Genomic DNA, 22,169 nt, shown 5'->3' with positions numbered 1-22,169 from the left:
ACGCATTACTAAGGCGAGCACCATTTTAATGCCCTGGGCTTCAGCTGTTAAATATGTATGCCATCCGCAAAGCACTTCCCGAAATTAATGGCATTTTGCAGCTGCTCCGAAGGCAGCGTATTTAGATGGAGATGTATAGATTCTGGGACTGTGGTGCCTTCACAAATGAAGTGCTAATTTTAGAGGCTAAGGCCAAGGAGGGGCGTGGAGGGGGCGGGTCCGGAAGAGGGCAGTCTTCAGGGCTTTCCCTCTTGAGTCCCTCCACTTCCCCTGGCAGCCACGGATTGTGACCCTCTGATGACGTCGGTGTGACCTCTAAGGGGGAAAGGTCACTGAAGTAACGGGCCAGACAGTACACAGGAAGAAGGGATGGGTGTAAACAGTAATAATAAGAAGAATAGTAACAGTAATATTGGCAGCGGACACTCGCCAGGCACTGAGTGCTTTGGCTAGGTGGTTCCATCTTATTCTTGCTCTCGTTAGGATGAGTTCTGTTAGGATCGACGTTCTAACGAAGGGAGAGGGCAGCTCTCCCTGTCCTGGCAATTTCCCTGGGACCGATGGTGCCCTCCCTCTAATTCTCTGGCTAAGCTAAATGAGGTCAGGACCCCCAAGTACAGTGGTCCATTTTGTTCATTGTACAAGAGCATCGGACAAAGTGGTAAAATGGACTGATAGCCCACCCATGCCCCCTACCCACTCAGGCCATCCCCAGGATGAGGGTGCAGTATTACCTGGGGAAGGATCAAAGAGTCCACCTTTATTCAGCCCGAGCTCCTGACCCGAGCCCACCTCTATTTCCTCCATCCCCACCTTCCACCCTGTGGCAAACTGCTTGCCTGGGTGTAGCACCCGAGGCCCTGAGGTCTAGGGTGGGACTAACCCTGAAGTCTATGCTCCTATGTGGTCAGACTTGAAAGCATTGTCCTCGGACTCCATGGATGATCAGGAACCCCTTGGAGGTCCAGATACTCTCTGGCTCTTTCTCAGAAGCCCCCAAAGGACTCCAGAAAGCTTGAGCAGACCAGTCATAAGGTGGGGTGGCACACTGGGAGACTGGGGGTCCAGGGTAGAAGAACAGAGCCTACCTGCCACAGGGGGAGGCTGGATTAAGGCACTGGCAGGCCTCTGCCCCTGAGGACATTCAACAATGATCACCTGAGCCTTCCATTTCCGACCCTACCCCAGGGGCCTGGGGGGGGTCAAGAAAATGGTCCTGTCAATGGGGAGAACAATGAGACACCCCTCTAAGTAAGTACTTATGCTATTAGGGGCATGCTCTCTGTCAGTGGACGGCTCTCAGCTAGGAGTGGAGGCATTTAGACAAGAGTGAGGTGCTGCTGTGGGTGGTGTGGGGAAGGCGGCCAGCAGGCCAGGGCAGAGAGTGGGTCAGGACTGAGGAAGGAAGTGCAGGAGATCAAAGCAGATGAGGAGATAGCAGCTCTCAGCCTGAGCTCACGACCTGCAATAGCCAGTGAAGTCAGGAGGGTCTGAGCCGAGGAACAGAAAGGAAAGGAGCTAGGAGGAGTTCTCTGAACTCCGCCGATCTATTTTCAACTGCTGTGTGGCCTTGGGTAATGTAGTGTCCCACTCTGAGTGAGTCTATTCCTTCATGTATAAATGGGGATGAGACCCATCTATTTCAAATACTAATGAGACTTAAACAAAACAGGCCGACAAGAGTTGAAAATGGTGTGTGGTGCACAGTAGCAATTCAACAAATGCAAGTCTGCAGGTGCAGTGGTGGTGTGGGGTCATTTAGCTCAACCACCCCAAACTTTGCCACAGGGGTTATCAACAGGGGATAGGTTTTTGAGGCCACAGAATCACCGGCTAGCATTTTGACCTGGATTCTGGAGCATCTGGCTCTTGCCACATTTGAGCATCTGCAACTGGATGCTGTCAGTTCAGTCCTTCGCAAGGGCTTCCTGCCTCTTCTCCTATTTCCATTTGTGGCACAGCCAGGGGTGTGCTTTTGAAAAGTCAGACAGCGCTGAGCCTTACTCTGTGCCTTCCACTGGCTTCCCATCAGCTGGAGAGAGGTACCTGACACAGCACAGACCTCCCCGGACTCACAAACTGCCTTCTTGAGGACCAGCTGATTCCTGGGAGAGGCAGAGCCACATACAGATGAAGTTACCATGGTAGTCAGTGTTGGCGCACTACCCGGTCCCGAGCTGGGCACTGAGAGGACCTTGGGAATAGAGGTGGAGTCAGGAAGGGTGTGTCTAGTGGGTTAACTAATTTGTTAACTTGTCAGCTCTGGAGTAAGTCAGGAGGTCACCATACCCGATGAAGGGCTTTGGCTGTACTGTCCTCCAACTTGAGTGAACACAAGGCTCACCTGGATGTAGCTCCTGCCTCAGTGGGTCTAGTGTGGAGCCCAAGAGTGCTTTCCTAACTGGTTCTAAGGAACACTTGTACAACAGAAAACCTGTACTATGAAGTCAGGTAGTCCCCGTTCCAACACTCGATAGCTCTGGATCACCGGCACCAATGTCAGTCAGCAGCAGCAGGACTCTGTCCTCTTGTGCTGGGAAACCATCCCTGTTGGCTTTCAGAAAATGGGCTTGCCATCTCCTCGCTTCTAGACTGTTGGTCCAAGCCAGTTAGACTAATAAGGTCTGAGCCTGGGGAGCTGGGATGGGAAAGTGCTCACTGTGCAAGCAGGAGGACCTGAGTTCAATCCCTGGAACCACATGAAAAGCCAGGAGTGTTGGCTCAGGCTTGAAACTCCAGTGTTGGGGAGGCAAAGACCGGAGGATCCCTGGGGTTCTGTAGCTAGTTAGTTAATTTTACTCAGCATGCCCTAGGCCAGTCATAGACCCTGTCCCATAAACAGGGCATATGACCCAAGATGGTCAATGGTATCCACTCCATCCCACGAAGCAAAGTGGTCAGTTAACTTCAAGTGGTCAGTTTTGATTACAGGAATACGAATACTTTTGTTTTAAAAGGGGTTTTTCTTTTCGAGACAGGGTCTTATTATTGTCAACCTGGAGCTCTCTATGCAGACCAGGCTGGCCTCAAACTCACAGAGATTCTCCTGCCTGTCTCCAGAGTGCTAGGATTGAAGGCACAAACCACCATGCCTTACTAGGGGGGAATATGTTAAAATATATTTTACATTTTGTTGTATGGTGACACTAATATTTACTATTGGTACATCTTCTGGCAAAGCTTGCTGTTAATCCTAAACAGCTGTATAACCAAATCACCACACAGAGACTGGGTTTCTTTAGTTAACCTAGAACACAATGCTGGGCAATAGTTACTCCCTCCTAAGCCTCTAAGCCCTCATAGTTTCCTAACATTTAGATTTCCCACATTATACTTGCTTTTAGTGAAATCTTAGGTCCAGCCCATCTCTCCACATCGTTCCCTGATCTTTCCTCCAGCTCTGCTCTCCTAGCTCTCCTCTCACCCTTTCTCCATCCACTCATTTCCTGCCTTCTGGCTCCTCCCCCTGCTCAACATTGTGGCTAGTTGCTTTATTTTGTCCTGTTCACACAAAGTTGAGACAGGATGCTTAGAATAAGTATCACAATGCAATATCCATATTGAAACCAGAGAGTCGGGGGAGAAATCAGCATTTGAATGAAGAAGGGTAAAGCATATACATTTCAAAAGAACATTATACCAACAATGTTTAATGCATGTTACATTTATTATTACTAAAATGGAAGTAGTAAAAGAAAAAGTTGATAGTACTTGAACAATGACACTCATGTTTGACCACTGGCCTCCACATCATGTAGCTTACACACATGCACATGTACTCATATACACACGTGCACCCAATGAACGTGTGTGTGTGTGTATGTGTGTGTACACAAGAGCCTAGGCCAGGTGTGGTGGCACATGCAGTCTGAACCACAGAGTCTACCCCACCCAGCCACTTAGCCTAGCACCCATCTCTCCTCTGTCCCCACAGGAGGAGCCTTTTGTCATGTTCCGAAAATCTGATAGGACCCTTTATGGCAACGACCGGTTTGAGGGCTACTGCATCGACTTGCTCAAGGAGCTGGCGCACATCCTGGGCTTCTCCTATGAGATCCGGCTGGTGGAAGATGGCAAGTACGGGGCACAGGACGACAAGGGCCAGTGGAACGGCATGGTCAAGGAGCTCATTGACCACGTAAGCCAGGGCTTGGGCATGGAGGTTGGGGTAAGGACAGGGTGGAGGTTCTAGTGAACCACCATTTGAACATCTGGGCATCCGAGCAGGTGAAGGTCTAAGGACTGGGGACCTGGAGATGAAAATTGTGTTCTTGGAGACTGGTTGAAATCCAGAAGAGGTGTGCCCAGCTCGGCTGGGCCTGCCTGGCTAGGCTGCCTACCTGCCAGCATTCCCACTGTGTACATAAATTGACCCCTCTGAGGATGGGCTGTCCCAAGGCATCTTTGCTGAGCTTGCCGTCGAGAGGATTCCTACATCTCCCCAGCCCTTCGCTCCTTGAAGGCTGTCCCAGCCCTGGGATTGAGGAGCCTAAACAAACATGCCACTCAAGGCAGGGACATACCAACCTATCGGTCACTTCTCTAGTCACTGTGGGTCACTCAACGAGTGGGCTTGGGGCTGGCATCATGGGGTGAATAGGACTACACTGGGCAGCACCAGGAACCTCTGCCTGGGAGGGGGAGGATCTGGGGAGTAAGGAGCCATGCAGACAGGGTGAAGATGGGGAGATACCTATGGGAGGAGCCTCTGTTTGTAGACCATGACGGAGAAGACAAGGAAGCCACGGGCCAAGAGAGGAATTGGGGCGCTCAGCTGTAGGCACAGGCACATCTAGCCTCTGAGCAGCTTCCGCCTCATGAAATGTGCAGGTCCCCTTGCCATAGCACTGGGAAGGGGCACAGGTACCCATGTGAAGCAAACAGCAAACACACCTTTAGCAAATGTGCAATGTGGGAAATTTTTCATTATACACACACACACACACACACACACACACACAAGTCTTCCTTTTAACCGTAGGAGTAACTGCCAAGGCCACAAAGGAAGGTGCTGGATTACTGCTAGGTACTGTTTGTCAGGCTTATGGGGCACATATGGAATACGCCCCACCTTCCACCTCAAAGTCCTCAGCAGTACAGAAGCAATGCCTATCTGAAAGAAACCCCGCCTACAGTTAAAGGAAGCAAGGACCAGATCTTCCCTGGACCCCCTAGGCCTGGCCTCCTCCATCTTTAAAGCAGCCCACTCAGGCAGTGCGGAAACTGAGGCAGAGGCAGCAGGGAGCTAGGAGCTCCCTGGTGGGCTGGATGCAAAGCCAGAGGGTCTTTTAAGGCTCTGTGCCTAAGTGGCCCTGGACTTGGATATCGCTAGAGAGACCACGCTGGCCCAGAGCCAGGGAGGAAGCACATTCATGCCTGCCAGACTCCAGTGCACCATAGTCCGAGTCAGTGTCTGGACTCCTCGCTGTTCCGTCTCTCCAGGTAGAGGCAGCTGCACCAGGCCTTGGTAAGTGCCCTGCCCCCACTGGGCATTGGTGAAGGTATGGTATGGAGACCTCAGAAGCAAGCGGTAGGGAGGAAAGTGAGGCACAAGAGTCAAGCAGGGTCTGACATGGTAGACTTCTGTCCCTGGCCTGATAAATGTGGTTTGTGTGGAAGAGCCTGGCGGTGGGAGGGAAGAGTGCTGAAGAACCCACACTACAGCTGCCCCTTGGTAGCTCTGTGTCCCTGGCCAGCCTGTGAATGTGTCTGTCCTCTCACCTGTAGAGAGGGCTGGAATGCACAGAACTTGCCTCCCGGGGGGTGCTGGGAGGACTCAGTTAACAGGTGAGCTTGGTGCAGTTGGCAGAGCGTCAGCCCTTGTTGTCATTGCTTTTATTTTTATCCTCACAGTTACTCTTTGGAGAGTGAGGAGGGGGTTGCTCAGGAGTCCTTTTGTGTCCCCAAGCTCCAGTTTCCTGCCTCCACAATAAGAAAGATGATAACTGTCTCTACTTTCCTCTGCCCACTGTGAGGCTAGAAGAAGACAATGGATGGGAAAGGGTTTCCAAGCTACAGGCTTCCATGTAAATGGGGAGCCGTGTTGTCACTGTTATTAGTAATAACTGTAATTATTATGGAAATGAGGCAGGACCGGATGCACCCCCTCTTTACCCGCTTCCCCACGCCCTGTGGGTGGGACTCTGGAGCCCGCCATTTGCAGAAAGGATGGGAAGAAGAAAGATGGAAAGGGGGAGGGCAGAGCTTCTGTAAGAGGAAGAGCCTAGACCACATCAGAAGGGCTTATTCCTGCCATGCTGCGTCTCAGTGGCCCACGAACTTTGAAGGGACAACTTTTTAAAGGGACATGATGAGAAAGGCTGGCGGCAGCCAGACCCTCAGTGCCCCTCTCCTGAGGAACCCCAGGGAGCCTCATCCACAGCCTCCGTACTGGTGGGCAGGGCTTTGGAGGCCTGGTACCCATCAAAGCCAGGGGCCTGGATGGGACATGCAGGGGACCTTGTTAAACCCAGTTCCCTACAATTGATGAGCCTGTTAATCCTAGCTTGGTGCCATTTTTAATAGTATCATAACCATTTATTAGTGTCGTCAGATAATTAGTCTTCTCACTAGCTCATAGAGAGCGTGGAAAAGACTTGGCAATATTATTACTTCCTTATTAGGGATCCAAACGGGGGCATAAAGATGATGGATTTCCATCTCTGGAAATGCCTGCCCCCCGAGGTCCATTTGGAGGTCCTGGGTGGACCCTCCGACCAACGGGACTTAAAGCGTCCTTCCCTGACACTCTGTTGGCCTCTGGCCCATGTCCTTGTGGCTGTTCAAGGAGCTAGCATTGTGGGAGGTGGATACCCAGAGGACGAAACCCCTCCTGCGGACACACCCACCTTCCCCAAGTTGCCTTTAACAGCTGCAAATGTGATTCAGCCTCATGTCTCTCTCCACTGCTGCCTGCTCCTTCTCATCCCCTGTTTGGTGTCTCTACTCAGCTCCTTGCTTTCAGTCCTCCCGTGGGTCCTAACAACTCTTGAAATCTGATGGAAATAGATTCAGATTCCAGGTTGGTCTTGTTTCAGCTCACACAAGGAGAGTCCTCTAACCTCTCTGGCTTCCATCCCCCAGCTGCCAATGCAGACAGGGCCTTAGCCTTGATTCAGGCTCGGTGAGCGTTCACACAGGAGAGGTGTCCTACTCAGTACTAGCTGTGCCAAGTGCAGCCCGCTTCCACCGCATCTCATGTGTCTGTGCTCAGACGTGGTGGCAGTGGGAGAGGAACCCCATCAAACCGTAGCCATCCTGCTTGACGAGACGCAGCCTAGGACTGAGCAGTCCAGGCCCTCAACCTTCCCTCAACCCAACAGACAGCCTCGGGGGCTGACCCACTTTCTTCCAGCTCGTGGGGAGCTGAGGCACACACTGAAGTGCCAACCTGATTAGAACATGGACATTTTTTTCACACCAAGAGCCCCTGCCTGCCATTTAGAGCTTCCATGTCCTGGTACAGGTACCAAGGAGCATACTAGGGGAGAGAGAAGGAAAAGCTCTAAGAGGGGAAGAGCCAATGGAGGGCCATAGATGGAGAGGGAGACAAGATATAAGCCTTGAGTGTTGGGCAGAAACTGGGTTGTTTTATTTATTTATTTATTCTATTTGGGGGATGGATCCTTGGACCTTACATATGCTAAGCAAGTATTCTATCACTGAGATACATACCAAGCCAAATTATTTAATTTGAATATTGAGTGCTACAGGGCACCACCAATGGGGGGTGTGAAGCCAGGGGGTGACATGAAGCTGGCTCTAGAGGAAGATTGCTCCACCCCTGAGTCAACCTGGAGCCAGCCTGGGCAAGTGGCTGAGGCCTGGATGAGAGGGGAGGGTGCCGTGGGAAAGGAGGAAAGTGAAGGCCCATCAAGGAGATGCGAAGACTGCAGACTGGTGATTGGTGAATGGAGGGGTAGGAAAAGGGTGGTGATGAAGGACCAGGCAGTGGATTCTAACATGGACCTCCGAGGAGATGGTGGGTTTTATCCCCAAGTTACAGGCTCCCTAGAGAAGTTATTTGAGGCATGTCTGGACCCTGTTCTCAGCAGGTGGCTAGCCATAGGTTATGAGGAGAGAACCATATAAGGGTGAGGGGGAAAACTTCTCAGGATGCCTAGCCTGGCTAGGAAGAGAGCCAAGAGAGTTATTGGTAAGGAGGTCAATGAGACCATGCCTGGATGTATGGCCTAGGGCTTCCCCTGGTCTCTAGATAAGCTTGCACCTAGATAGGGGACAAAGAATGGTCATAGGTAACCTTGATAGGTCACCCTTCCTTTGTGAAGAAATAGCCACACTCAGATGTCCCCTCTACTCCTCTAGCACAGAGTTCAGCCAGGGAAGACGGGACTGTGTTCTGCTTGACTCTTCTAGGCAGGAAGTCACTGAAGCCTTAGCTTGACCATTGCCCAGCAGGCATCTGTGGATCATGACTCGTCTGTGTGTGATGAAGGTCTGGTATCAAAACTGTGACCTCATCATCTAATGGGTCCATTGTTCTCCTGCCATAAGCCAGTTCCTCATTCTGGCCGGCCCACACTAGTGCTGGACTCAGACCCCGTTCTTGTGTCCAGGAGAAGCTCTGCCCACTCTACCTCGTTCAGGCCGGGCTGGTGCGCTTGGACGTGAGGCACACTGTGAGGTCTCCTGGGGAAAGGTCAGAATGCTTCAGGGGCAGTGCAGTTAGGGCAGGGGAAACAGATGGCTACAAAAGTGGAGTGCGGTCGAGACAACAGTTTAGTTGACCCACAGCTAGACCTGAAGAGTGTTGGGGAAGTTCACCGGGTTGTCAGAGTAAATCTGGGGAGGACTAGGGAGAGGCCTGCAAATGACGTCAAACAGGTACCAGGGAGGACCAGGCATGAGGAAGCTGTGTTGTAAAATGGTAGTCAGAGGGGAACAGGTCCAGTGCCTGGGACAGGCAAACTCCAAGCAGGGCATCATGCTCTCCAGTGCCACTGTCACCTTGGGCTCCTAGAGTGCAGAGCCACACAGAAGCCTGACATTGCTTAGCCAGGGAGGGCGACGCTGGGAAAGATGGAGTCAGGCAAGAGAAGCTGAAACTGTGAAACCGCGTTAGTTCTTTTTTTCATTGCTGTGACAAAGCACCTGACAAAAGAACCTTAACAGAGGTTTCTTCTGTTTCGTAGGTGTAGTCCACCGTGACAGCTGGTCACAGTTGCCTACACAGTCAAGAAGCAGAGAGAAGTGAATGCCAGGGCTCACCTTGCTTTTGCTTTTTTATTCATTCCAGGACCTCAGCCCATAGGACAGTGCTGGTCTTCCCACCTCAGACAACCCTGTCTAGAACCTCTCTCACAGGCACACCTGGAGGTTTGTCTCCTGAGTGATTCTAGATTCTGTCAAGTTGACAGTAGTTGTGTGACTCTGCACCTTAGAAAAGCCCTATGCCATCTTAGGACCATCCCATGTGGTAAGGAGAGGCCGGGGTTGGCTCTGACTTTGGTGCAGCCTGGCTGAACTTGGTGACTATGGGGACTATCCAGGACCCTGCAGCTGTGTTCACCAGAGCACTGGTCTAAGCGCTTCTAGACAACAGTGCATGAGATTGACTTCAGTGGAAGATTTGAACTGGTTTATGAGGGTGTCTGAGACCATCCCCAGCCAATAACAGGCCGGTGGGGGTATGGGAAACAGTGTCATTGGGTATGGGTGTGACCAAGCCAGAAAGAAGCAATGGATTAGACAAGTGAAATACCATCAGGGCTTTAGCCACCGGCACAAAAGGAAGATGATGGTGCCTGGAGGAGACTAAGGCAGAGGACAGTGACACAGGTTGGTCTGATCTGTGGCTTGGAGAAGAAGGGAGAGGTATCCATGCCTGCATAGGGTGTCTTCTGGGGTGGCCACAGCCACGGTGGTGGAAGTCTCCCACAGTTAGGGCCTGGCTGAGGCTGTAGCTGAGCACATAGGCATCCTCAGTGCAGGCAGCTCTGGAGGCCTGGGGATCCCCACCCTGTGCACATCAGAAAGTGTGGGGGAAAAGGGATTCTTTTAGGAATGATAGCTCAGGGTGTGCACTGTGACACAGGGAAACCTATCCAGCCAGAGTCAGGTACAGTGCCGTCTCCGGGGGTCTTAGGGAATCGCACCACTGTCCCAGGCACAGGAGAGGCCACTGTCAGACATCCTCAACCTGGGAGGCTTATGTGTGCACTGTAGATGAAGGACCTGAAGGTTGACATTTGGGGATTTTTCTAGTCCCTGTCTCCCATCTGTGTGAACTGTTTGTGTGAACTGTTCAGAATGCCAGTTCCGGGGTTACTGGTGGTCACAGTGCTCACTGTCAGCTTTGTCAGCTGGTTGAGGGTGTCCGAGCAGACACCGTCCGTGACTCAGTGCACTTCTGAGAGCATCATTGTGTTGCTTCTGAGAAGGGGCTTTCTGGGTGGCATCTTTGAAGCCTTCCAGTGTTCACAGTGGTCAAGCAATTCAGTAAATCTGTCACCTGAGGACTTGTGATAGATGCTGTGGATACAGGAGTAAACACAGACAGGGGCCCTCCCCTGAGCCTCAGGATGTTGTGTTCTAGCACAGGAAATGAACAGATAGCTGGAGGTGCGTCTCCAGCCACTGAAAGAGTTCATCTCTCAGCAGGAGACTGGGCTGAGCTTCCAGCCAGGCTGATGCTGCTAATGCGGAAGGCAGCTAGCTGGGCAGGAGAGAGCTTCTCTAGCTTCTACACAGACTGAGGGAGTGAGGAGTTGCTGTGACCCATTCCAGAAAGCCCCTGAACAGTGGTTCTCACCCTTCCTAATGCTGCTACACTTCAACACAGTTCCTCATGTTGTGGTGACCCCCAACAATAAAATTATTTTCGTTGCTACTTCATAACTGTAATTTTGCTACAGTTATGAACCGTAAGGTAAAGGATTTTGGAGACGGAGGTTTGCCAAAGGGGTTGCAACTCACAGGCTGACAACCACCGCCCTAGAGGGAAGTGTGAGAGACTCATGCAAGGAAGAAGGGGATCACCGCTGTCCCAGCAGCACGTGCATTAATTCAAGGAGGACTTGAGTCCACTTCTGGTCCATAGTACACAGACTGTGGTAGTTACTACGGCAAAAGAAAACACAGGATTTGGGAAGACATGCTCTGCAGCTGTCATGGCCACAGAGCTGTGAGCACTGGTGTCCCATCCTGCCGGTGTGTTAGGAGTAGCAGCTCACAGAGACACACCCTTACCACTTGTATTGTGTGCTGTACCTTCCCTACCCTGAACCAGGCCTTGCTTCTGGCCTGTGTGCCTGAGTCCCATGTCCTGTTTGCAAAGTCAGGCAAGCCTGTTTCTAGCCCTGAGCCAGGGTACTTCAAAGCAAGTCATAACGGACGTTCACCTAGGGGCAGAACAGGGCCAGGTGGCAGCAGGGGAAAGGGACAACACAGACACCAACAGCCAATTCTCCCCAGGCAGTGGGAGCTCTGAGGAACTGAAGTAGTCCCTAGACACCCCACACACACCAAGGTGAGCCCGAGGTCAGGTGGAGACTGAGTAGTCAGGGAAGAGGGACAGAAGTGCAGGTTGACCCATCAGGGCTACCGTAGGCAGCAGTTCCCACTCTGGGAAGATGGAGGTCAAATGGTCAGAGCCAGTCTGACTTCAGGAAAAGTATTCATGCTAAGTGGGAAAACTGAGGCTGAAGGGCAAAGCAGGACCTTTGCAAGAAGGACTTTCATTAATGTGTGTGTGTTTTGTTTTGTTTTGTTTTGTTTTTTAACAATGAGAGAAAGAAACAGAAAAGTGGGGGAAGGATTGTGTATGTGTGTGTGCGTGTGTGCATGCATGCATGCATGCCTGTGTGTGCGTGAGCAAAGGTGTACAGGTCAGGTGACAACTTGTGGGTTTTGTTCTAATACCATGTGGGCCCCGGGGATCATACTCAGGTGGTCCTCTGGGGCAGGCGTTCTAATGCTCACTTGCCTAACAAAATTTCCCGGAGACGTCTCTTTATGTTGGGCTTTGCACTAATCTTGAGAGGTCCCTCAGTGAGGGGTCCAGGCTTAATTCCCGCTCTCCTGAAGTTTATATACTGATAGGGAAGCCAGAGATTAAACAATAGCTTGCAAAGAAGAGTTCTGCTGTGATCAGAGCAGCATGGAGCTATGCAGGGTGGAGAGCAGGAGGAAGTATAATAGGGATCTGACCTGCTTCAGAGAGAGGAGGTCACAGCCCCATCCCCCCTGCTAGAGCAGGTCCCACCAATCTGGGGTAACACCACTATTGGGAGTTTGGGGGAGGACTCAAAGTGACAGAAGATGGGTCCTCTATCCTAGGTCTGGTGACTGGGGAGCAGGCTGGACCTGCCATTCTTCCTGATAAAGACACTGGCACAGTATGGAGGCTGCAGGGATGAGGGAATGAGGCCTTTCTCTAGGCCTGGGAATGGCACCCACATCATCCCTCCGTCAGCCATCACGGCTGCTCCTGGCTCTGGAAGTGGACAGCTGAATCCTAGAGGCTGGTCTGAATCCTAGAGCTGGTGCTCAGGACTTTACTCACACCTGTCCGGGTCTGTTCAGACATGTGGGAGCCTCAGATGACCCTTGGTCGGGTTGCTTCTCAGGCTCTACAAGATGTGCCTTGGTTCCTCACCTCAAGGGGGAGCATCTAGTTAGAGGAGCAGCGTTTTGGGGGAAGGGCAGAAGCTGAATTCTGGGGGTGCCTCTGCGTAACTCAAGTTTTCCATCATTATAATAAACAGAGAAATTCATTTGTTAAAAAATCCATGTGTGTGTGTGTGTGCATGTGTGTCTGTCTGTGTGTGTGTGTGTGTGTGTTGGCACTGTCAAGACATTGGTGCGCATGCAGGGGTCAGAGGAAAACGCTGGATGCTGGTCCTCACCTTCCACTTTATTTGAGACAGATTCTCTTGTTCACTGCTGAATACACCAAGCTGGACCATGACCGTCCCAGGATGCTCCAGTCTCTCCCTCCTATGAGGTGGGGTGAGGGGAGCATGGGGATTATACATGCATGCTACTATGTCTGGCTTTCCGTGGGCTCTGGGGATCCAAACTCAAGTCCTCATGGTTAGTGCTTGAAGGAAACACTTTAATTGGGGATTATTGGTATTGGCTCTCAGTTTCGGAGATTTCAGCAGCATAGTCAGCTTGACCCCACTGCTGGTGGTCTGCAGTGAAGCAGGACACCATGGCAGCGGAGCATGCAGCAGCAGCTTCTAGCCTGCTAGCTCCTGATAGACAGAACGCAGAGACAAAATGCCCTTCGTAGACACACCCCCCCCCAGTGACCCACGTCGCCCAATGAAGCCTCTCCCTCCAATAACACTGTTAAAGGGTAAATCTATCGGTGGTTGGTAAGATGAAGGCATTCATTATCCAGTGTTGAGGGGTCTCAATGACTGGATCCACCAACTTAGGACAAATCTTTAACATACGAACCTCTTTGGTGATACTTCATATCTAAGCCCTAACACCCAATACTAGAGACATGGGAGGAGGAAGCCAGCAGACAGAGCTCCTGGGATGAATCAAGCCCCTTCATTATTATCAGGAATGTGGCTTGGTTTTCTTGGTCTCCAAGAGGGACCTGGAAGGCTTTAGGAATCCAAACCCCATCTAGTGCTACAGAAAGAATCCCAGCACAGCCGCAGTGACAGGTGTAGTCGGAAGCCAAGGAGAAGTTCAGGTGTCTGGGAACGCAGCGTGGCCCAGAACAGGACCCAGTGGGCACAGCCAGCAGGGCTGAGAGCAGAAGGCAGAGGAGCTCTGTGCATCCCACACCGGGTCTAAGTGACAGGTGTATTAGTTTTCTTGGGCTGCTGTAACAAATCATAGCAAACCAGGTGCCTTCAAAACACAGAAATGTATCTTCTCAAGGGGCAGAAGTGAGAAATCAGCATGTCAGCAGCGCTGGCTCCTTTCAGAGGCTCTGACGGTGAATGGGCGCCATCCTGATGTGGCCATCAGCCCTTGGTGCTCCTTGGCTTGTGTCTGCATTGTCTTCACCTCTGTCTCCATTGCCACACACGCTTCTCTCTGTATATCTGTGTCTCCTCTTATAAAGGCACCAGAGAAGAGGCCACCCTAATTCAGTATGGTTCCATCTTAACTTGGTGACTTTGTTCTGCAAGAATTTTATCTGCGAGACCTTATTCCAAATTAGGTCACAGTCACAGAACTGGGATGTAATTAAGGCTACATGCCACTGCCACACCACCGCCCTACACTTGGCTTGTAGGAGAGCGTGGTAAAATGTTGGATTTTAAGGTCATAATGAATCGAGTACGAGAACTGGTTCAGCCACTCACCAGCTAGAACAAGCATCCTGCCTGCTCCAGCCACCAATTCTTCATCTGAAATGTGGTAATGACTGCTGCCTCCCAGGGCTCTAGGGAGGAATTCATGAGGCACTTAGCGGTGCTTGGCCTGTAGGCAGCATCCTGTAATGATGGCAGTTCTTGCTATTTTAATATAACAGTTCACTGTCTGAGCAGGCAGTCACTCTGGGGGTTCCCAGCTTGAGGCCAAGCATAGAGATGTGGAATCCAGTGGTGACCATACTAGAGAAGCCAACAGGGAGTGCCAGCAAGACCCAGGGAGTGAGCTGGGACCAGGCTCTGGCGACTAGACTTTGGTATCCAAAGAAGACTTTTTGTCCTAAGGGAAGACAGGTTGGTGACAAGTTGCCAGAACTCAGACAACAAGATCTATTCCGTTCTTAGTCTGGTAAGGGGTGGGCCAGATTTTTATGATGGGAACATCATAAAATGCTCAGGGTCCAGGCGAATGTCAGGATAACTGGATACCAAGGTCCAAAATATCCAGCTAGACTTGGGTAAGTACTTCTTGTCATCAGTATGGGCTCTGGGGCTGGAACCAAGTAGACAAGATCAAATGGCTTCATGGGTAGAAGGGAGGTTGAGCAGGGATAGAGTTGAGGGCCTCCCAGTAAAATCTTGGTAAGTAGAAGCTGCTTACATGGATAAAACAACATCCTCAGAAGGCATCCTGCCTGACCCAGACATTTAGAAGATGTTAAGAAAGGTACTTAGTGAGACTGGAGAGGGAAAATATCACCTGTAACACAAAGAAGGTATGGGGACAGGTCAGAGCTTTGGTTGTGTTCAAGGTGACGATTTTGTAACATGAGAACAAAGGACAAACAGCTTCTCCGAGCCTCAGTTTCCCCGTGTAATAAAATGTGGAGTTGGGGCGGATGTTCCTGAAGGTCTCTCATCCAGCTCTGACAGCTTGTGATTTCATGAATCACACTGGACGAAGTATGCATGAGTGGGAAGAGCCGCCAAGACTGGGCCTTTCATTCTGAGTAATGAACCGAAACCGCGAAGACTTGACATCTGTTCTGATCTTTCAAGGGAAGTTGGACAAAATAATGCCTTTTTCAGGGAAATCGTTACCAACAGTGAAATATAGTATTTTCTGCCTAAGCCAAAAATGAAGTGGAGAATGCCAGCTTTCTTGAAGCCCAGGGGAGAGCACTCATCTGAACTCCCGAAGAAGGTCACGTTGGCCAATTACCTTGCTGCCGTAGGCAAAGAATGCGGTGGACACCGCTGCTGCCCAACCCCATTAGAGCCAGAAAGCAGGAAGAGTGGAAGGGAGGTGCTGAAAGCCCTGAAAAGATTGCTGTTGGCCTGTGCCTGGCTTCCTCAGAAGCCCCTGGGACATCCTTGTGGAATGAGCACTGTGTGCAATCACCTTGGTCTTATGCAGCTTGCTGTCAAAAGTCCAAGGAGGACCCTCCACCACAGATTTGGAGGTTCTATTCAAGCCGGCAAGCCACTGCAAACCCAGGGGCCATTCCCAGAGAGCAGCGAGAGTCCAAGTGCATGCTACCTTTGGAGTCAAACAGAGCCTCCGGATACAGTGTACCCTGAAGGGCCTGGGCCTGGGGAGGCAGGAATCAAAGCACTGCTGGACCCCTGTCATTGTAGAAAATCCTAGAGTTTCAGGACTGAAGGAGTTCTTCAGAGTGCTCACCTCAGCTGCTGGGCTGCCCAAGAGCTGTCTACACCCAAAGCAGGGGCTTACGGCGCCAGGTCTCTGGTTCATTTCTGTATCCAACCTAGGCCAGCGTCTGGACGCAGTATGTCTTGATCAAGTGTATATTAGACAGTCTTCACTGTCTGTCTCTGAGCGTTCTTCCCTCCTGTCCATTTGTTCAAACCCTGCTGACAAGGGTCTAGGAGCTAGCACAGCTGCCCGGTTTTACTTTTCTGTGCCTGCAAAGCCAGACAAGTTCTAACGCGCACACTCAAAAATCTATAAAAAGGGGACTTCAGTGCAATGAGCCCTTTCCATAGCTTCTCTAACCTGTATTGCCTAGAGTTAGTTTGTTTTACTTGATTGATTTACTGGTTGGTTGGTTGGTTGGTTGGTTGGTTGGTTGGTTGGTTGGTTGCATATGTACATGCGGGTACATGTTCATGTATGCAAACCATGTCTCACGTTTAGAGGTCAGAGAACAGCTTGTGGGAGTTGGTTCTCTCCTTATACCATATAGGTTCCAGGGATCCAATTCAGGTCATCATCAACCTTGGTGGCAGGTGCCATTTATTTCATGGGCCATCTTGTTAGCCAAATTCCATCAGATCCTTGGGCCTCAAGTATCCATGTTGGGGAGTTAGGGGTGACATTAGAAGAAGAGGAGAAATACTAGGGATTGCAATATCAGAGTATCTCCAAGCTCCCCCAAGCCTGGGGTACTTACAGAATGGTCTAGACTGAAGTTTCACGCATATTAGCCCTTATCTGCTGATGTGATTTCTTTTGAAGTACTGGTTTCTCTTCTGAGATAACTAGAATCTAAGCTAGTGCTGATTTGATAAGCACTTTGATTGATACCCTTCTCCCCTACTAGACCTTAAGAGCCACAATAGCAAAAACTGTATCTGTCAGTGACAGCTGTCTAGTTCCTGGTGTAGCTATAAAATAGTGGGTGGGAAGGTGGCTAGACTGATGGTGTTTATGTTGATGGATACGTAAATAAATGGATGGATAGGTAAACAGATAAGTGGTAGGGATGGATGGAAGGATGAATAGATAATGGATGGATAGATGGATAGAATGATGGGTGGCCAAGTAGGTGGACGGATGGAAGAATGGATAGAGGGATAATGGGTGGGCGGATGGGTCAAGCCAGCAAGTGGCTGCTTAGACACATTGTCTTGGCAGGGTGTCCCTGAAACATGCTCCCTCCTGGCACAGGGTCTTGATTGCTGGCCTTCTTCCTTTCAACTGTGCCCTTATAAAGACGGGAAATAAAAACTTGACATAATTTGAGACACAAAGACCCACAGGAGCCTAAGAGGCAGCCTTCTCCAGGCAAGCACTACTAAATATTGCAGAGTCTAAGTGGGGGTTTTGAGGAGGGGGGAGAGCGGTGGGTCAGCCGCAGCCCTAGCATGCAAGGAGCCCGTGAGTGTATAAGCAGATGCACGCCTCATGCACACTGAGCAGTGCAGACCTTCCCTTGGGAAAGGGTAAGCTTCCTGAGAATCAAGAACTGAAGGTTGCCAGGGAGGGATCTCGAAGAGGCAGCATGTGTGAACTAATACGAACAGTCGGAAGAATTAGACAATGAGAGAAGACACAGTGGGCCAAAGGTGGAGATGAAGAAACGGTCACGGTCACGGGACAAGACAGCATTTAATGGGGTCCCAGGTTAAGAGAACCACAGATAAGATGCCGAGGGAGGATTTTTAAATTTTTAATCGGGAAAACCTCAGGACCAATTTAAGAACATCCCTCATTAACTTCGTGATGCAATGGCCTGTATTAACGTACTGCATCTCCAGCTTTCCCTCTCCTGACTCCATGTTAAACCCTGCTAGTGAGGCCTTGCCTGTTTGCTTTCTTGTCCACCCATACCCTCTAAGGATGGTATTTTTGTTTGTTTTGTGTATGTCTTGTGGGGTGTGTGTCTGTGTGTCTACACATACATCAACATCAGTTGCCTACATGTTGTGTGTGTGTGTTAGAGGTATGCATGAGTGTTCACATGTGTGTGCATCAATGCATGGAGGCCAAAATAGGTCGCACACTTTTATCAACATCAGCTGCACCCTATTTCATGAGACAGGAGCTCTCTTTGAACCTGGAACTGACGACCTGGCTACATTAGGTGGCCAGGAAACTCTGGGGCTTGTCACTCAAGCGCTTGGATTCCGAGCTCTCTTGGTGAGCAGCTTTTTACAGGAGTGTTGGGGTCCAAACTCAGGCTCTCGTGCCTGCACAGAGAATATTTTACCAACCGAGCCATCTCCCCAGTTCCCAAGGAGGATGTTATCTTTGTCTCGATAGCTTTTGAGCGGGTTTCAGGGTTTCATGACCATCCTGAGTGGGCTAACGTGGTCAGCAAGTGACTGAGAAGGGGAAGGTGGGTGAAGGAAGTTGTCGTGGCTTTCATGTGTCCCTCGTGTTTGGAAGAGCCAGGTAAGAGCATAAGCTAATTCTAACTGCCGATCGCTGAGCTGCATTCATGTGACACAGTGCCATCTTGAGAAGGGATGTCATGGGCTTCCATTATCTGCATGCCTTTGTCGCGGCCCTCTTCCTCCTCTTCTTCAAAGCCATCAGCTCTTGGAGAACAAAGCTTTAGCTGGCCTGTGTTGATGTACGTACATCCTTGTCTTCTGACGCCTTTGGCAGTCAGTATTGAAACTGAAGGCGAATAATTGGGCTGGAGAGGTAGTTTAGTCAAGGACCGGTGTTATATCCCAAGAATCCATGTGTGGGGAAGGCCAGGTATGTTAGGGCGGCATGCACTGAATGATCTCGGTACAGAGGAGGCAGAAACAGGCAGATTCCTGGGTTCTGATTGCCAGACAACCTAGCCTACTGGGTGAGCTCCAGGCCAGTGAGAGACCCTGTCTTAGAAAATAAGATCAGGGCTGGAGAGATGGCTTAGGTGTCAAAGGCTAAATTTCACACACAAACACACACACACACAAAACAAAACAAAAAAACAAGGTCAATTGCAACTCAGAAATGACAGCTAAAGTTGTGCTCTGGCCTCCACACTTACACAAGCATTGCTGTCATTCTCACGCATGCACGAACCCCCTTGGGAGTGATTGAGTGACTAAGGCGACTGGCACCACCTCAACCCGTGATCCGTGAGTGGGTTCTCCATCAGCTCTGACCCACGGCCTTGCTCATTGTCCGTCTGCCTGTGTCTTGTTACAGAAAGCAGATCTGGCTGTGGCTCCCCTGACCATCACTCACGTCCGAGAGAAGGCCATCGACTTCTCTAAGCCTTTTATGACCCTCGGAGTGAGCATCTTATATCGCAAGCCCAATGGCACCAACCCCAGTGTCTTCTCCTTCCTCAACCCACTTTCTCCAGACATCTGGATGTACGTGCTGCTCGCCTACCTGGGTGTCAGCTGTGTCCTCTTTGTCATTGCCAGGTAAGGCTGTTCCTTGCCCAAAGCCCTGGGCCAAGCTGGAAAGCACTGGAAGCTAGGCAAGTCCCCCTTGGCTCAGAAAGCCCCAGGTTTGGATTGCTATGGTGTACCTGACATTCTTCTCCCCCCCACAGTCCCCCTCATGGCTCAGATTTCTTTGTCACCTAGGAATGCTCCATGTCCCCCTGAACTTAAGTCCTCCAGTCTTCCCTCTGGTCCATGTCCATGACACTGAGCTGTGGTAATTGCACTTAGGTTCCTAGAATAAGCTGGGAGAAGCCTGGAGGTTGCTTGGGAATGCATTACCTGGGCTGGGCACGTGGGATAGCAGACCAGACTCAAGTGCCCTGCATGGCCAAAAGAGTAGCTTAAAACATGGAAAACAAACTATACCCAAGCAGTCCACAGGGCAGGAGAACCAATACCCCTCTCCCCCAGCTATGCACATGCCAAATGCAGAAACATGGCACACAGACATGTATGCCCGGGATCCATGCTTGCACATATGCCACCCGCCTAGAGTCCGTGCTTGCATTACCCATGGTGCTGTTCACCGGAAACAGAAAAGGTAGTCCCTCAGTAGCGGTTATTGGAAGTGGGTCATTAGGGAAGCAGATTCTGCCCACGTTTATCAAGTACCCTCTTCTGCACCCTGGTACCCCTCCATTTTCTCAGACAGCCTCCCTTAAAGACACCCAAGACCCACCGAGGCCATACAGCAATAAGTGCCACATCTAGGATGTACGCTTAGTCTCACTGAGGCTTGGCCTGTGATCCATACCTCTCCCCACTGTTTGGTCCCCATCTCAAGCTCCCCAGACCCTCCCAGCCGAGATTCTGCCCCTCCCTCCAGACCCCATCCTTGCCCCTGCCCTGGGTCCTCTTTGCTCTAAAGTCTAACAAGGTATAAAGAGAAACTTCTCTGGAGAGGCAATTTGAGATCCAAGGACCTGGTGTTTCGCCTTTTTCCTCTAGAGCTTCCTTTGAAAGCCGCCCCCCTCCCCTCTGCTCCCTTCCCTCTCTGCCTCCTCCCACAGAGAGAGAGACCAAAGGAAAAAATGTGAGAGGCAAAATCAGCCAGCCTCCCAGGCCTTTGCTGCAGAGCCGGGTGCTGCTACAGCTGCCCTGCTTGCTCAGCCCAGCCAACAGCTAGCCATCACAGAGAGGCCTTCATCACCCCTCTCGTCACTAATGGTCTAACAAGCCTTTGAAAGCAGAGCTGCTCTCTTGCGCTCTCAGCGTAATTTTCTCGAGGCTCCAGTGGCCTCTCAGCCACCCTCCCTTCCGAGACAGCAGCATTTCCAGCGCTAGCTCTGTCTGTTTGATGTGCTTCCCCACCCACCCCAGATATGTGCCATCCATCCGCTGCAGGCATCTGGATCTGTGTCCAGCCTCTCTCTCTCCTGGCTAGGAAGACAGCCCTCCCCCCTCCAAAGACTGGTCTGGGAGGCTCAGGAAAAGTGGGGCTCTCTATATTGACTAGGATGCCATGGGATGCCTAAAGGTGATAAACAAATAAATGAAATACACATTTTAGTGATAGAAAGGAAGGAAGGAAGGAAGGAAGGAAGGAAGGAAGGAAGGAAGGAAGGAAGGAAGGAAGAAAGAGGTGTTGAAGTACACGGATCACCCGGTGGAACACTCATGCAGCACCACTCACAGCCATCGTGTCTGCCCCTTATGATGGTTTCTGTAAGGTGGGGAGAACCATCCCCATGTTACAGAAGCAGAAACCAAGGCTCAGAGAGGTTAAGTCAATACCCAGAGTCACAAAGCTTTCCTGGGGGGGGGGTCCCATTTTAAAATAAACACAGTCCTGGGCATTAGGGAGCAGCAAACGGCAGTGCACACAGATGGCTCACAGGGGCGCCACTGAGCACCTGAAGGCTTGGGGCCGGACAGAGTTAACTGCACACGGCACCTCCCTTGCCCAGCCGTCGTCCGTTCCATCCTCTTGTCTTCCGCACGGTGAGGTTCCAGTCCCCTCCTACACTGTAAAATGGGTACCCAGTGCTGTGAAGCTTGCTTGGTTGGGGGAAGTTCAACCTTTGAAAACATTACCTAAAGGTCCCTTCTATAACCAACTGCATTTATTGGAATAAGCATTTCTGTCTCTGGGAGCTTGTCCTGTGAAAGCCTCACCATTGAGTAACACTTTGGAACCTAAAGTCCTTTACAGTAGGGCCCAGAGGACTCTTTGGTGTTGGCCACAGAGGTGCATCCGGGATTATTTTCCCCCAGCAATGAGAACCGGGTCAGCTTCAGTGCCTACCCGTAGTGAGTGGTTAGAGAGCACAGAGTGGTTCATTGGGGGTTGATCTGGAAAGGGGAACAAGTTTCTACATAGAAATTTCTATGGCAGGATCCTGAGATGATGATGTGTGTGTGGGGGTTAATGTTAGAAATTATGTATGTGTTTTGTGTGTGTGTGTGTGTGCGCGCGCGCGTGCGCACATGTGCGTGCGCGTGTGTTTCATTGAGAGGATTACCTAGGACAAGCGAGATGGCTCAGCCAATATAGGTGCCAAACCTGAAGATCTGAATTGTGTCTCAGAGTCTCACATGGTAGAAGGGAAAACTAACTCTTGCAAATTATCCTCTGACCCCACCACAGGTGTGCCATGTTGCACATGCCCACACACATGTGATAAGCAAATAAATGAAATACAAATTTTAATGGAAGGAAGGAAGGAAGGAAGAAAGAAAAGAAAAAAAGAAAGAAGGAAAGAAAAGAAAGAAAGAAAGAAAGAAAGA

At 50.7% G+C, this 22,169-nt stretch overlaps 1 protein-coding gene across 1 annotated transcript in view; it reads left to right on the top strand.

Annotated features, from left to right (window-relative positions):
- Grik3 (glutamate ionotropic receptor kainate type subunit 3) overlaps positions 1–22,169 on the top strand; it is a 217,858-nt gene that overhangs the window by 172,266 nt on the left and 23,423 nt on the right. Inside the window, exons 10-11 of the mRNA XM_060379565.1 lie at positions 3,935–4,138; positions 19,195–19,418. Of these exons, the coding sequence (XP_060235548.1) occupies positions 3,935–4,138; positions 19,195–19,418 (428 nt within the window). The remainder of the gene's footprint in view (positions 1–3,934; positions 4,139–19,194; positions 19,419–22,169) is intronic.

This window comes from Meriones unguiculatus, chromosome 3, assembly GCF_030254825.1.
Source record: "Meriones unguiculatus strain TT.TT164.6M chromosome 3, Bangor_MerUng_6.1, whole genome shotgun sequence".
Taxonomy (NCBI): Eukaryota; Metazoa; Chordata; class Mammalia; order Rodentia; family Muridae; genus Meriones; species Meriones unguiculatus.
This window is presented reverse-complemented; position numbering and strand designations above follow the sequence as displayed.